The sequence below is a fragment of the Scyliorhinus torazame genome, chromosome 1 (genome assembly GCF_047496885.1).
Source record: "Scyliorhinus torazame isolate Kashiwa2021f chromosome 1, sScyTor2.1, whole genome shotgun sequence".
Taxonomy (NCBI): Eukaryota; Metazoa; Chordata; class Chondrichthyes; order Carcharhiniformes; family Scyliorhinidae; genus Scyliorhinus; species Scyliorhinus torazame.
The window spans coordinates 15,661,965-15,678,138 of NC_092707.1; the positions used below are offsets into that span (position 1 = coordinate 15,661,965).

At 48.0% G+C, this 16,174-nt stretch overlaps 1 protein-coding gene across 4 annotated transcripts in view; it reads left to right on the forward strand.

Annotated features, from left to right (window-relative positions):
• Positions 1 to 16,174, forward strand: part of golga3 (golgin A3) — a 106,724-nt gene that overhangs the window by 47,594 nt on the left and 42,956 nt on the right. For all 4 annotated transcript variants that reach the window (XM_072469317.1, XM_072469494.1, XM_072469574.1 and 1 more), the window contains 3 exons: positions 222 to 334; positions 740 to 1,419; positions 15,988 to 16,099. In XM_072469317.1, the coding sequence (XP_072325418.1) occupies positions 222 to 334; positions 740 to 1,419; positions 15,988 to 16,099 (905 nt within the window). The remainder of the gene's footprint in view (positions 1 to 221; positions 335 to 739; positions 1,420 to 15,987; positions 16,100 to 16,174) is intronic.

The window sequence follows — 16,174 nt, forward strand, 5'->3', positions numbered from 1 at the left end:
AAAATTAAGTGGTGAGTATTTACGAATGTTTCAGGTCACAGGGCTTTTGTGACAAAATGATTATAGCTGTCGCGTTTTAGTTTGCAAACTCTCTGACAAGCTATTTTTTAATAAATAAGCAGTGTTAAGAGCCGATGTTTTAAAATTTAGTTGTAATTGCTCTGGCTTATGTTATAGGATGAGGTAGGTGGTTTCAATTTATGAATTTGTTTTGAAATCAGGTACAACGGATCCATCTTTGAAAGAACAGAATGAAGAACAGATACGTTCACAGGCTCAGAGGCGTCTTGAGGAACAACTCAAACAGTACAGAGTGCAAAGACATCAGCAGAGAGTAAGTGTGTCTGGATACAGCAGCTAGGAGTGGATCAAGAGATCCCATCCCGCTCCTCTGTGTTCCTACTCAGTTGTGATTAGACGCAGCTTATAGTAGTTAACCTGTGCCAACTTGGCTCAGTGATGCACTCGTCAAAGTACAGAGATTGTGCGTTAAAGCTCCATTTCAGGATTTGAGCATATAATCTAGGCTGACAGTGCATTATAGAGGCAGTGCTGCGTTGTTGGAAGTGTCAGTGCAGCCTCGATGGGCCAAATGGCCTCCTGTACTGTAGGGATTCTATGATTTTCTATTCATTGAGTAGCAATATCTGAAAAACCTCATTTATGTATTTCACAGACCTAAGCCCTGTCTTGTTGGGGAGCAGCCTTTCAGAATGATGTTTCTACTTTTATCTTTCAGTCTAAGCAATCAACGCCAAAAAATCGACTCACCAGTACTTTGGACCCAGAGTTGATGTTCCATCCAGAGGTACTTCCAAGAGCTAATACCCTCGCCTTGACGAAGGAATACTCCTTTCTGAGGACCAATGTTCCACGAGGACCCAAGGTGGGAAGCCTTGGAATGCCAAATGTTTCCAAAGATGAAAAGACTTCAAGGAGTTCCAAGACCAGCAAAATCCGATCCCTTGCGGATTATAAAATGGATAGCTCCGAGGCTGTGAGTAGTATTGGAAGGTCTTCCAGTGTGGAAACATTATTCCAGAACAGGACTGGTTCATCCACATCGGTCATATCTGAAATAGGCTTTGCATCAGAAAATGGTGATAAATTAGAGGCTTCGTTACATATTGAGGACAATAACTCTGAGATAGATGAGCTGGGTGCGAGGCAAGACGAGAATGAAAGTGACAGTTCTTCATACAGCAGTATATCTACCAGTGGTATTTATGGGGCCATGCCCTCACTGGACATGAGGCAGAAAAATACATACACTGTTGATGGACACGAAATGTTATCAAATGATATGGGGCAGTTCCCTTCTATTGGGGAGGTGTTGCAAGCTGCAGCAGCCGAACACCAGAGTGAGCAGCAGGAAGTGAATGGAGCAGTGCGGAGCCGGAGGGACAGCATTTCCAGCAGGTAACTGAACCATCTATAATATGATATCCTTACAGAATTTGAAATATTGTTTTACAAGGCACATGCTGACACAAAATCTTCTGGTAAAATCAGCTGTGAATTCTAAATAGAACATAGAACATAGAACGATACAGCGCAGTACAGGCCCTTCGGCCCACGATGTTGCACCAAAACAAAAGCCATCTAACCTACACTATGCCATTATCATCCATATGTTTATCCAATAAACTTTTAAATGCCCTCAATGTTGGCGAGTTCACTACTGTAGCAGGTAGGGCATTCCACGGCCTCACTACTCTTTGCGTAAAGAACCTACCTCTGACCTCTGTCCTATATCTATTTTTTTTTTTTATAAAATATTTTATTGAAAATTTTTGGTCAACCAACACAGTACATTGTGCATCCTTTACACAATATTATAACAACACAAATGACAATGACCTATTTTATAAACAGAAAATGAATAAATAATAAATAACAAAAATGAAAACTAGCCCTAATTGGCAACTGCCTTATCACAAGTAACACTCTCCAAAAATATAATTTAACAGTCCAATATATAATTATCTGTAGCAACGACCTATACATATTATACAGTATATATTAACAACCCTGAGAGTCCTTCTGGTTCCTCCTCCCCCCCCCCCCCTCCCGATCCTGGGCTGCTGCTGCTGCCTTCTTTTTTCCATTCCATCTATCTTTCTGCGAGGTATTCGACGAACGGTTGCCACTGCCTGGTGAACCCTTGAGCCGACCTCCTTAGAACAAACTTAATCCGCTCTAACTTTATAAACCCTGCCATGTCATTTATCCAGGTCTCCACCCCTGGGGGCTTGGCTTCTTTCCACATTAGCAATATCCTGCGCCGGGCTACTAGGGGCGCAAAGGCCAAAACATCGGCCTCTCTCGCCTCCTGCACTCCCGGCTCTTGTGCAACCCCAAATATAGCCAACCCCCAGCTTGGTTCGACCCGGACCCCCACTACTTTTGAAAGCACCTTTGTCACCCCCATCCAAAACCCCTGTAGTGCCGGGCATGACCAAAACATATGGGTATGATTCGCTGGGCTTCTCGAGCACCTTGCACACCTATCCTCCCCCCCCAAAAAAATTTACTGAGCCGTGCTCCAGTCATATGCGCCCTGTGTAATACCTTAAACTGAATCAGGCTTAGCCTGGCACACGAGGACGACGAGTTTACCCTGCTTAGGGCATCTGCCCACAGCCCCTCCTCTATCTCCTCCCCCAGCTCTTCTTCCCATTTCCCTTTTAGTTCATCTAGCATAGTCTCCCCTTCGTCCCTCATTTCCCTATATATATCTGACACCTTACCATCCCCCACCCATGTCTTTGAGATCACTCTGTCCTGCACCTCTTGTGTCGGGAGCTGCGGGAATTCCCTCACCTGTTGCCTCGCAAAAGCCCTCGGTTGCATATACCTGAATGCATTCCCTTGGGGCAACCCATATTTCTCGGTCAGTGCTCCCAGACTCGCGAACTTCCCATCCACAAACAGATCTTTCAGTTGCGTTATTCCTGCTCTTTGCCACATTCCATATCCCCCATCCATTCCCCCCGGGGCAAACCTATGGTTGTTTCTTATCGGGGACCCCCCCAAGGCTCCAGTCTTTCCCCTATGCCGTCTCCACTGTCCCCAAATCTTCAGTGTAGCCACCACCACCGGGCTTGTGGTGTAGTTCCTCGGTGAGAACGGCAATGGGGCTGTCACCATAGCCTGTAGGCTAGTCCCCCTACAGGACGCCCTCTCTAATCTCTTCCACGCCGTTCCCTCCTCCTCTCCCATCCACTTACTCACCATTGAAATATTAGCGGCCCAATAATACTCACTTAGGCTCGGTAGTGCCAGCCCCCCCCCCCCCCTATCCCTGCTACGCTGTAAGAATCCCTTCCTCACTCTCGGGGTCTTCCCGGCCCACACAAAACCCATGATGCTCTTTTCAATCCTTTTAAAAAAAGCCTTTGTGATCACCACCGGGAGGCACTGAAACACAAAGAGGAATCTCGGGAGGACCACCATCTTAACCGCCTGCACCCTCCCTGCCAGTGACAGGGATACCATATCCCATCTCTTGAAATCCTCCTCCATTTGTTCCACCAACCGCGTTAAATTTAACCTATGCAATGTGCCCCAATTCTTGGCTATCTGGACCCCCAGGTAACGAAAGTCCCTTGTTACCTTCCTCAACGGTAGGTCCTCTATTTCTCTACTCTGCTCCCCTGGATGCACCACAAACAACTCACTTTTCCCCATGTTCAATTTATACCCTGAAAAATCCCCAAACTCCCCAAGTATCCGCATTATTTCTGGCATCCCCTCCGCCGGGTCTGCCACATATAGTAACAAATCGTCCGCATACAAAGATACCCGGTGTTCTTCTCCTCCTCTAAGTACCCCCCTCCACTTCTTGGAACCCCTCAACGCTATCGCCAGGGGCTCAATCGCCAGTGCAAACAATAATGGGGACAGAGGGCATCCCTGCCTTGTCCCTCTATGGAGCCGAAAATATGCAGATCCCCGTCCATTCGTGACCACGCTCGCCATCGGGGCCCTATACAACAGCTGCACCCATCTAACATACCCCTCTCCAAACCAAATCTCCTCAACACCTCCCACAAATAATCCCACTCCACTCTATCAAATGCTTTCTCGGCATCCATCGCCACTACTATCTCCGTTTCCCCCTCTGGTGGGGGCATCATCATTACCCCTAACAGCCTCCGTATATTCGTGTTCAGCTGTCTCTCCTTCACAAACCCAGTTTGGTCCTCGTGGACCACCCCCGGGACACATTCCTCTATTCTCATTGCCATTACCTTGGCCAGGATCTTGGCATCTACATTTAGGAGGGAAATAGGTCTATAGGACCTGCATTGTGGCGGGTCCTTTTCCTTCTTTAAGAGAAGCAATTTCGTTGCTTCAGACATAGTCGGGGGCAGTTGTCCCCTTTCCTTTGCCTCATTAAAGGTCCTCGTCAATACCGGGACGAGCAAGTCCACATATTTTCTATAGAATTCGACTGGGAATCCATCCGGTCCCGGGGCCTTTCCCGCCTGCATGCTCCTAATTCCTTTCATCACTTCTTCTACCTCGATCTGTGCTCCCAGTCCCACCCTTTCCTGCTCTTCCACCTTGGGAAATTCCAGCCGATCCAAAAAGCCCATCATTCTCTCCCTCCCATCCGGGGGTTGAGCTTCATATAATTTTTTATAAAATGTCTTGAACACTCCATTCACTCTCTCCGCTCCCCGCTCCATCTCTCCTTCCTCATCCCTCACTCCCCCTATTTCCCTTGCTGCTCCCCTTTTCCTCAATTGGTGTGCCAGCAACCTGCTCGCCTTCTCCCCATATTCGTACTGTACACCCTGTGCCTTCCTCCATTGTGCCTCTGCAGTGCCCGTAGTCAGCAAGTCAAATTCTACATGTAGCCTTTGCCTTTCCCTGTACAGTCCCTCCTCCAGTGCTTCCGCATATTGTCTGTCCACCCTCAAAAGTTCTTGCAGCAACCGCTCCCGTTCCTTACTCTCCTGCTTCCCTTTATGTGCCCTTATTGATATCAGCTCCCCTCTAACCACCGCCTTCAGCGCCTCCCAGACCACTCCCACCTGGACCTCCCCATTATCATTGAGTTCCAAGTACTTTTCAATGCACCCCCTCACCCTTAGACACACCCCCTCATCTGCCATTAGTCCCATGTCCATTCTCCAGGGTGGGCGCCCTCCTGTTTCCTCCCCTATCTCCAAGTCTACCCAGTGTGGAGCGTGATCCGAAATGGCTATAGCCGTATACTCCGTTCCCCTCACCTTCGGGATCAATGCCCTTCCCAGCACAAAAAAGTCTATTCGCGAGTAGACTTTATGGACATAGGAGAAAAACGAGAACTCCTTACTCCTAGGTCTGCTAAATCTCCACGGGTCTACACCTCCCATCTGCTCCATAAAAACTTTAAGTACCTTGGCTGCTGCCGGCCTCCTTCCAGTCCTAGACTTCGACCTATCCAGCCCTGGTTCCAACACCGTATTAAAATCTCCCCCCATTATCAGCTTTCCCATCTCTAGGTCCGGAATGCGTCCAAGCATCCGCCTCATAAAATTGGCATCATCCCAGTTCGGGGCATATACGTTTACCAAAACCACCGTCTCCCCCTGTAGTTTGCCACTCACCATCACGTATCTGCCCCCGTTATCCGCCACTATAGTCTTTGCCTCGAACATTACCCGCTTCCCCACTAATATAGCCACCCCCCTGTTTTTCGCATCTAGCCCCGAATGGAACACCTGCCCCACCCATCCTTTGCCTAGCCTAACCTGGTCTATCAGTTTCAGGTGCGATTCCTGTAACATAACCACATCTGCCTTAAGTTTCTTAAGGTGTGCGCGTACCCGTGCCCTCTTTATCGGCCCGTTCAGCCCTCTCTCGTTCCACGTGATCAGCCGGGTTGGGGGGCTTCCTTTCCCCCCCCCCCCCCCCTTGTCGATTAGCCATCCCCTTTTTCCAGCTCCTCACCCGGTTCCCACGCAGCTGTATCTCCCCCAGGCGGTGCCCCCCCTGCCCATCCCCTCCCATACCAGCTCCCCCCTCTCCCCAGCAGCAGCAACCCAGTAATTCCCCCCTCCCATCCCCCCGCTAGATCCCCCGCTAGCATAATTACTCCCCCCATGTTGCTCCCAGAAGTCAGCAAACTCTGGCCGACCTCGGCTTCCCCCCGTGACCTCGGCTCGCACCGTGCGACGCCCCCTCCTTCCTGCTTCTCTATTCCCGCCATGATTATCATAGCGCGGGAACCAAGCCCGCGCTTCTCCCTTGGCCCCGCCCCCAATGGCCAACGCCCCATCTCCTCCACCTCCCCTCCTCCCCCCATCACCACCTGTGGAAGAGAGAAAAGTTACCACATCGCAGGATTAAAACTCCTCTTTCCCCCCTTTTTAACCCCCCACATTCGCCCCACCACTTTGTTCAAACGTTCTTTTTAATAACCCGCTCATTCCAGTTTTTCTTCCACAATAAAAGTCCACGCTTCATCCGCCGTCTCAAAGTAGTGGTGCCTCCCTCGATATGTGACCCACAGTCTTGCCGGTTGCAGCATTCCAAATTTTATCATCTTTTTATGAAGCACCGCCTTGGCCCGATTAAAGCTCGTCCTCCGCACTCCAGTCTTGATAAACGCGGATCACCGCGTTCTCCCATTTACTGCTCCGAGTTTTCTTTGCCCATCTAAGGACCATTTCTCTATCCTTAAAACGGAGGAATCTCACCACTATGGCTCTGGGAATTTCTCCTGCTCTGTCCTCGCGCCATCACTCGGTATGCTCCCTCCACCTCCAACGGACCCGCCGGGGCCTCCGCTCCCATTAACGAGTGCAGCATCGTGCTCACATATGCCCCGACGTCCGCTCCCTCCGCACCTTCAGGAAGTCCAAGAATCCTCAAGTTGTTCCTCCTTGTGTTGTTCTCCAGTGCCTCCAACCTTTCCACACATCGTTTCTGATGTGCCTCCTGTGTCTCCGTCTTCACCACCAGGCCCTGTATGTCGTCCTCATTCTCGGCTGCCTTTGCCTTCACGACCCGAAGCTCCCGCTCCTGGGTCTTTTGTTCCTCCTTTAGCCCTTCGATCGCCTGTAGTATCGGGGTCAACAGCTCTTTCTTCATTTCCTTTTTGAGCTCTTCCACACAGCATTTCAAGAACTCTTGTTGTTCAGGGCCCCATGTTAAACTGCCACCTTCCGACGCCATCTTGGTTTTTGCTTGCCTTCCTTGCCGCTGTTCTAAAGGATCCACTGCAATCCGGCCACTTTCTCCTCCTTTTTTCATCCGTATCCAGGGGGGATTCCCTTCTGGTTTACCGCACAGTGTTTTTAGCCGTCAAAATTGCCGTTGGGGCTCCTATCAAGAGCCCAAAAGTCCGTTTCACCGGGAGCTGCCGAAACGTGCGACTCAGCTGGTCATCGCCGCACCCGGAAGTCTGTCCTATATCTATTACCCCTCAGTTTAAAGCTATGTCCCCTCGTGCCAGCCATTTCCATCCGCGGGAGAAGGCTCTCACTGTCCACCCTATCCAACCCCCTGATCATTTTGTATGCCTCTATTAAGTCTCCTCTTAACCTTCTTCTCTCCAACGAAAACAACCTCAAGTCCATCAGCCTTTCCTCATAAGATTTTCCCTCCATACCAGGCAACATCCTGGTAAATCGCCTCTGCACCCGCTCCAAAGCCTCCACGTCCTTCCGATAATGCGGTGACCAGAACTGTACGCAATACTCCAATGCGGCCGTACCAGAGTTCTGTACAGCTGCAACATGACCTCCTGACTCCGGAACTCAATCCCTCTACCCATAAAGGCCAACACTCCATAGGCCTTCTTCACAACCCTATCAACCTGGGTGGCAACTTTCAGGGATCTATGTACATGGACACCTAGATCCATCTGCTCATCCACACTTCGAAGAACTTTACCATTAGCCAAATATTCCGCATTCCTGTTATTCCTTCCAAAGTGAATCACCTCACACTTCTCTACATTAAACTCCATTTGCCACCTCTCAGCCTAGCTCTGCAGCTTATCTATGTCCCTCTGTAACCTGCTACATCCTTCCACACTATCGACAACACCACCGACTTGCATCTGCAAATTTACTCACCCACCCTTCTAGGTCATTGATAAAAATGACAAACCGCAACGGCCCCAGAACAGATCCTTGTGGTACTCCACTTGTAACTGAACTCCATTCTAACATTTCCCATCAACCACCACCCTCTGTCTTTCAGCTAGCCAATTTCTGATCCACATCTCTAAATCACCCTCAATCCCCAGCCTCTGTATTTTCTGCAATAGCCTACCGTGGGGAACCTTATCAAACGCTTTGCTGAAATCCATATACACCACATCAACTGCTCTACCCTCGTCTACCTGTTCAGTCACCTTCTCAAAGAACTCGATAAGGTTTGTGAGGCATGACCTACCCTTCACAAAGCCATGCTGACTATCCCTGATCATATTATTCCTATCTAGATGATTATAAATCTTGTCTCTTATAATCCCCTCCAAGACTTTACCCACTACAGACGTGAGGCTCACCGGTCTATAGTTGCCGGGGTTGTCTCTACTCTCCTTCTTGAACAAAGGGACCACATTTGCTATCCTCCAGTCCTCTGGCACTATTCCTGTAGCCAATGATGACATAAAAATCAAAGCCAAAGGTCCAGCAATCTCTTCCCTGGCCTCCCAGAGAATCCTAGGATAAATCTCATCAGGACCCGGGGACTTATCTATTTTCAGCCTGTCCAGAATTGCCAACACCTCTTCCCTACGTACCTCAATGCCATCTATTCTATTAGCCTGGGTCTCAGCATTCTCCTCCACAACATTGTCTTTTTCCTGAATGAATACTGACTAAAAATATTCATTTAGTATCTCGCCTATCTCTTCAGACTCCACACACAACTTCCCATCCCTGTCCTTGACTGGTCCTACTTTTTCCCTCGTCATTCGCTTATTCCTGACATACCTATAGAAAGCTTTTGGGTTTTCCTTGATCCTACCTGCTAAACACTTCTCATGTCCCCTCCTTGCTCGTCTTAGCTCTCTCTTTAGATCCTTCCTCGCTACCTTGTATCCATCGCCCCAACTGAAACTTCACACCTCATTTTCACATAGGCCTCCTTCTTCCTCTTAACAAGAGATTCCACTTCTTTGGTAAACCACGGTTCCCTCGCTCGACGCCTTCCTGCCTGCCTGACTGGTACATACTTATCAAGAACACGCAGTAGCTGATCCTTGAACAAGCTCCACTTATCCAGTGTGCCCAACACTTGCAGCCTACTTCTCCACCTTATCCCCCCCAAGTCCCGTCTAATGGCATCATAATTGCCTTTCCCCAGCTATAACTCTTGCCCTGCGGTGTATACTTATCCCTTTCCATCGTTAACGTAAATGTCACCGAATTATGGTCACTGTCCCCAAAGTGCTCTCCTACCTCCAAATCCAACACCTGGCTTGGTTCATTACCCAAAACCAAATCCAACGTGGCCTCGCCTCTTGTTGGCCTGTCAACATATTGTGTCAGGAAACCCTCCTGCACACACTGTACAAAAATCGACCCATCTAATGTACTCGAACTATATCTTTTCCAGTCAATATTTGGAAAGTTAAAGTCTCCCATAATAACTACCCTGTTACTTTCACTCTTATCCAGGATCATCCTCGCCATCCTTTCCTCTACATCCCTAGAACTATTTGGAGGCCTATAGAAAACTCCCAACAGGGTGACCTCTCCTTTCCTATTTCTAACCTCAGCCCATACTACCTCGGAAGATGAGTCCCCATCTAGCATCCTCTCCGCCACCGTAATACTGCTCTTGACTAGCAGCGCCACACCTCCCCCTCGTTTGCCTCCTTCTCTGAGCTTACTAAAACACCTAAACCCCGGAACCTGCAACATCCATTCCTGTCCCTGCTCTATCCATGTCTCCGAAATGGCCACAACATCGAAGTCCCAGGCACCAACCCATGCTGCCAGTTCCCCTACCTTATTTCGTATACTCCTGGCATTGAAGTAGACACACTTCAAACCACCTACCTGAACACTGGCCCCCTCCTGCAACGTCAAATCTGTGCTCCTGACCTCTATACTCTCATTCTCCCTTACCCTAAAACTACAATCCAGGTTCCCATGCCCCTGCTGCATTAGTTTAAACCCCCCCAAAGAGCACTAACAAATCTCCCCCCCCACAGGATATTTGTGCCCCTCAGGTTCAGATGTAGACCATCCTGTCTGTAGAGGTCCCACCTTCCCCAGAAAGAGCCCCAGTTATCCAGAAATCTGAATCCCTCCCGCCTGCACCATCCCTGTAGCCACGTGTTTAATTGCTCTCTCTCTCCCTATTCCTCATCTCACTATCACGTATAGAAAGCAAATGTTTTGAGGATTGAACTTTGCAATCTGAATCTTTCTTATGAGCGACATTGTTCCAAATGGCCTTAATGCCATGTCTGTTTTAGCACTAAGTATTTTGTTTTAATAATGCTTATGGCTTCATTCGGAAATATGCTGAATCTATCGCTATAAATGAGTGAAGTTCCTGGCACTGTGTATCGTCATTAACTCATGTGAGTTAAAAATGACCTGGCAGGAATTTATCAAATTCCATTGTTTTTTTTCCTTTGGTCCCTTTCTGCCTCACCACTGGCCCAACTCTCAATCAAGCACAGAGTTCAGCACTTGAGGTTTTTTTTTAATTTAGAGTATCCAATTCTTTTTTTTTCAATTAAGGGGCAATTTAGCGTGGCCAATACACCTTCACTGTACATTTTTGACTTGTGGGGGTGAAACCCACGCAAACACGGAGAATGTGTAAACTCCACACGGACAGTGACCCAGAGCCGGGATTGAACCCGGGTCCTCGGCGCCATGAGGCAGTAGTGCTAACCACTGCACCACCGTGCCGCCCTTGCACTTCTGAGTTCATTAAAAAAATCAACTAAATTATTTCGTAGGTCTGAAGGTTCTTTCTTTGCCCTGTCCAATCCCAATTTAGGTTGGCCTTTTACAATAAGGTTGTTCCTTCTAAATGAGCTAATTTTGTATTTGTGGGTTCAGGTTTATTGTTAAGCTGCCTGCTCTCCAGTGATTGTGGAGTCAGCTCTGTTAGATTTTGTGTGGATGTGGTAATGGAACTCCTCAAATTCTGAGTTCTTGAGAATTCCAGATTTCTAATTCCACCATAGACGGCTGGCCCTCACTGTGTGAATCAGATCACTGCTATCATGGCTTAATTTCCCCATTATAAAAGGAATGCTTCATTCAAATTGTTACTGGTCTAGTAATCCAAAGTGCTGGACTAATGATCTAGAGACTTGGGTTCAGTTGACAGTCACCAGGAAACTATTAGGAACATAGGAACCGGAGTAGGCCATTCAGCCCCTCGAGCCTGTCTTGCCATTCAATGAGATAGAACATTACAGCGCAGTACAGGCCCTTCGGCCCTCGATGTTGTGCCGACCTGTGAAACCACTCTAAAGCCCATCTACACTATTCCCTTATCGTCTATCCAATGACCATTTGAATTCCCTTAGTGTTGGCGAGTCCACTACTGTTGCAGGCAGGGCATTCCACGCCCTTACTACTCTCTGAGTAAAGAACCTACCTCTGACATCTGTCCTATATCTATCTCCCCTCAATTTAAAGCTATGTCCCCTCATGCTAGACATCACCATCCGAGGAAAAAGGCTCTCACTGTCCACCCTTCCAATCCTCTGATCATCTTGTATGCCTCAATTAAGTCACCTCTTAACCTTCTTCTCTCTAACGAAAACAACCTCAAGTCCCTCAGCCTTTCCTCACAAGATCTTCCCTCCATACCAGGCAACATTCTAGTAAATCTCCTCTGCACCCTTTCCAATGCTTCCACATCCTTCCTATAATGCAGCGACCAGAATTGCACGCAATACTCCAAATGCGGCCGCACCAGAGCTTTGTACAGCTGCAACATGACCTCATGGCTCCGAAACTCAATCCACACTGCCAAGAATCTTGGCATTAGCCCAGTACTCTGTCTTCCTGTTATTCCTTCCAAAATGAATCGCCTCACACTTTTCTGCATTAAGCTCCATTTGCCACCTCTCAGCCCAGCGCTGCAGCTTATCTATGTCCCTCTGTAACTTGTAACATCCTTCCGCACTGTCCACAACTCCACCGACTTTAGTGTCATCTGCAAATTTACTCACCCATCCTTCTACGCCCTCCTCCAGGTCATTTATAAAAATGACAAACAGCAGTGGCCCCAAAATAGATCCTTGTGTACACCACTAGTAACTGGACTCCAGTCTGAACATTTCCCATCAACCACCACCCTTTGTCTTCTTCCAGCTAGCCAATTTCTGATCCAAACTGCTAAATCACCCTGAATCCCATGCCTCCATATTTTCTGCAGTAGCCTACCGTGGGGAACCTTATCAAACGCTTTACTGAAATCCATATACACCACATCAACTGCTTTACCCTCATCCACCTGTTTGGTCACCTTCTCAAAGAACTCAATAAGGTTTGTGAGGCACGACCTACCCTTCATAAAACCATGTTGACTATTTCTAATCAAATTATTCCTTTCCAGATGATTATACATCCTATCTCTTATAAACCTTTCCAAGGTTTTGCCCACAACAGAAGTAAGGCTCACTGGTCTATAGTTACCTGGGTTGTCTCTACTCCCCTTCTTGAACAAGGGGACAACATTTGCTATCCTCCAGTCTTCTGGCACTATTCCTGTAGACAAAGAGGACTTAAAGATCAAAGCCAAAGGCTCAGCAATCTCCTCCCTAGCTTCCCAGAGAATCCTAGGATAAATCCCATCCGGCCCAGGGGACTTATCTATTTTCACACTTTCCAGAATTGCTAACACCTCCTCCTTATGAACCTCAAGCCCTTCTAGTCTAGCAGCTTGAATCTCAGTATTCTCCTCGACTCTCTTCTGCACTGTAAATTCTATGATCTATGACAACATTGTCTTTTTCCTGTGTGAATACTGACGAAAAATGTTCATTTAGCACCTCTCCTATCTGCCAAAGACTTCTCGTGTCCCCTCCTGGCTCTTAGCTCATTAGGTCCTTCCTAGCTAACTTGTAACTCTCGAGTGCCCTAACTGAACCTTCAAGTCTCATCTTTACATAAGCCTCCTTCTTCCTCTTGACAAGTGTTTTGACTGCTTTAGTAAACCACGGTTCCCTTGCTCGACCACTTCCTCCCTGCCTGACAGGTACATACATATCAAGGACACGCGGTAGCTGTTCCTTGAACAAGCTCCACATTTCCATTGTGCCCATCCTCTGCAGTTTTCCTCTCCATCCGATGCATCCTAAGTCTTGCCTCATCGCATCATAATTGCCTTTCCCCCAGATATAACTCTTGCCCTGCGGTATATACCTATCCCTTTCCATCACCTAAAGTAAACTTAATCGAATTGTGGTCACTATCACCAAAGTGCCCACCTACCTCCAAATCTAACACCTGTCCTGGTTCATTACCCAGTACCAAATCCAATATGGCCTCTCCTCTCGTTGGCCTATCTACATACTGTCAGGAAACCCTCCTGCACACATTGGACAAAAACAGACCCATCTAAAGTACTCGAACTATAGCGTTTCCAGTCAATATTTGGAAAGTTAAAGTCCCCCATAACAACTACCCTGTTGCTTTCGCTCCTATCCAGAATCATCTTTGCAATCCTTTCCTGAGGCCTATAGAAAACCCCTAACAGGGTGACCTCTCCTTTCCCGTTTCTAACCTCAGCCCATACTACCTCAGTAGACGAGTCCTCATCAAACGTCCTTTCTGCCACCGTAATACTGTCCTTGACTAACAATGCCACCCCACCCCCTCTTTTACCACCGTCCCTGAGCTTACTGAAATATCTAAACCCCGGCACCTGCAACAACCATTCCTGTCCCTGCTCTATCCATGTCTCCGAAATGGCCACAACATCGAAGTCCCAGGTACCAACCCATGCCGCAAGTTCACCCACTTTATTCCGGATGCTCCTGGCATTGAAGAAGACACACTTTAAACCACCTTCCTGCCTGCCGGTACACTCCTGCAACTTTGAAACCTTACTCATGACCTCACTACTCTCAACCTCCTGTATACTGGAGCTACAATTCAGGTTCCCAAGCCCCTGCTGAACTAGTTTAAACCCTCCCGAAGAGCATTAGCAAATTTCCCCCCCCCCCCCCCAGGATATTGGTACCCCTCTGGTCCAGGTGTAGACCATCCCGTTTGTAGAGGTCCCACCGACCCCAGAATGAGCCCCAATTATCCAGAAATCTGAAACCCTCCCTCCTGCACCATCCCTGTAGCCACGTGTTCAACTCCTCTCTCTCTCCCTATTCCTCGTCTCGCTATCACGTGGCACGAGTAACAACCCAGAGATAATAACTCTGTCCTAGATCTAAGTTTCCACCCTAGCTCCCTGAATTCCTGCCTTACATCCCTATCCGTTTTCCTACCTATGTGGACCACGACTTGGGGCTGCTCCCCCTCCCCCTTAAGGATCCCGAAAACACGATCCGAGACATCACGCACCCTGGCACCTGGGAGACATCACACCAACAGCGAGTCTCTCTCGTTCCCACAGAATCTCCTATCTATCCCCCTAACTATGGAGTCTCCAATGACTCCTGCTGTACTCCTCTCCCCCTTCCCTTCTGAGCAACAGGGACAGACTCTGTGCCAGAGACCTGTACCCCATGGCTTACCCCTGGTAAGTCTTCCCCCCCCCCCCCCCCCCCCCCCCCCCCCCCCCAAAACAGTATCCAAAGCGGTATACTTGTTACTAAGGGGAACGACCACAGGGGATCCCTGTACTGACTGCTTCCTCCCAGCCATCTATCTTTCCGTCGCCCATCTATCTTTATTCTTCGGAGTAACTACATCCCTGAAGCTTCTATCTATGACAGCCTCTGCCTCTCGAATGATCCGAAGTTCCTCCAGCTCCAGTTCCCTAACGCGGTTTCTGAGAGCTGGAGATGGGTGCACTTCCCACAGATGAAATCAGCAGGGACACTGACAGCGTTCCTCACCTCAAACATTCTGCAGGAGGAACATTGCACTACCTTCCCTGCCATCCCCTCTAGATTAAAAAAAGAAAGAAAGAGCTTACCTGTTATTCACTCCCCTTCTCAGCAAGCACTCACTCAGCAACATCTGCGCCCCGCACGATGATACCTGAGGGAAAGTAAAAGAAAAACTACTTCGCAGTCACCAGCCAGTCCCTTACCTGCAGGCTGTGACGTCACGATTCAACTTCTCTCGACTTCTACCTGCCCTCGAGCCTTCCTCTTGATCTTTACAGCGATTGTTTGTTTTTTTGGTTAGAGGAGGGGGTAGGGAGGGAAACACTGAAGAAGTGTTCATGGCTGATCTGTGACCTAACTGCATATAACCTGCCTTTGGCCCATAGCCCTTAATATCTTTGCTTAACAAAAATCTCTCTCCTGATTTAAACTTAACAACTGATCTAGCTTCAACAGCTGTATGTGGGAGAAAGATCCAAACCTCTACTAGCTCGTCATAAAGGCACAAATGGTTCACTTAATGCTTTTGGAAAGCAAATGTATTGTCATTATTTTGGTTTGGCCTCAGTGTGACTCCTTGCTGCTGGCTGAAGTGGCCTAACCAACCACTCAGCTGTTGTGGTGTCTCACCAGCACCGTAGGAGGACTTTGACAACAATGCCCACATCCCGTGGATGAAATACAGAAAAGCTTTGGGGAAATGAAGCTATAACTGATGTTGCCGATTGTACAAATAACTAGATTTGAATAGTGATTTGGTTTTGAACTTCATGGTTTACTCATTCTTGCTTTGTGAGCAACCCTAAGCAAACGTTTTGAGTTTCATTAGTGGAACAAACGCATCCACTTAGCCCAAATAAGTAGAGTTGGGGGATCACGCAGGAATTCCATATCTAATGGGGCTGCTGGAACAGTTTTCTGTTTAATGTTGACTGTGTGGTGTACTGTGTGTTCAGATCAGCCTGTGTTGTAATTTCAATATACAGTGTTTCCATGGAAAGTTCTGTGGCTGAATCCCATGATGACCTGATGCAAATTCTTAAAGAGAAAATGCGACTTGAGGGACAATTGGAAGCTCTGTCTTCTGAAGCTAATGAGGTGAAAATGCTATTTCATTGCCCTGTGCTTGCCATATTGGGGGGGAGGCATTGGTCTATACTCATGAGCACTTTT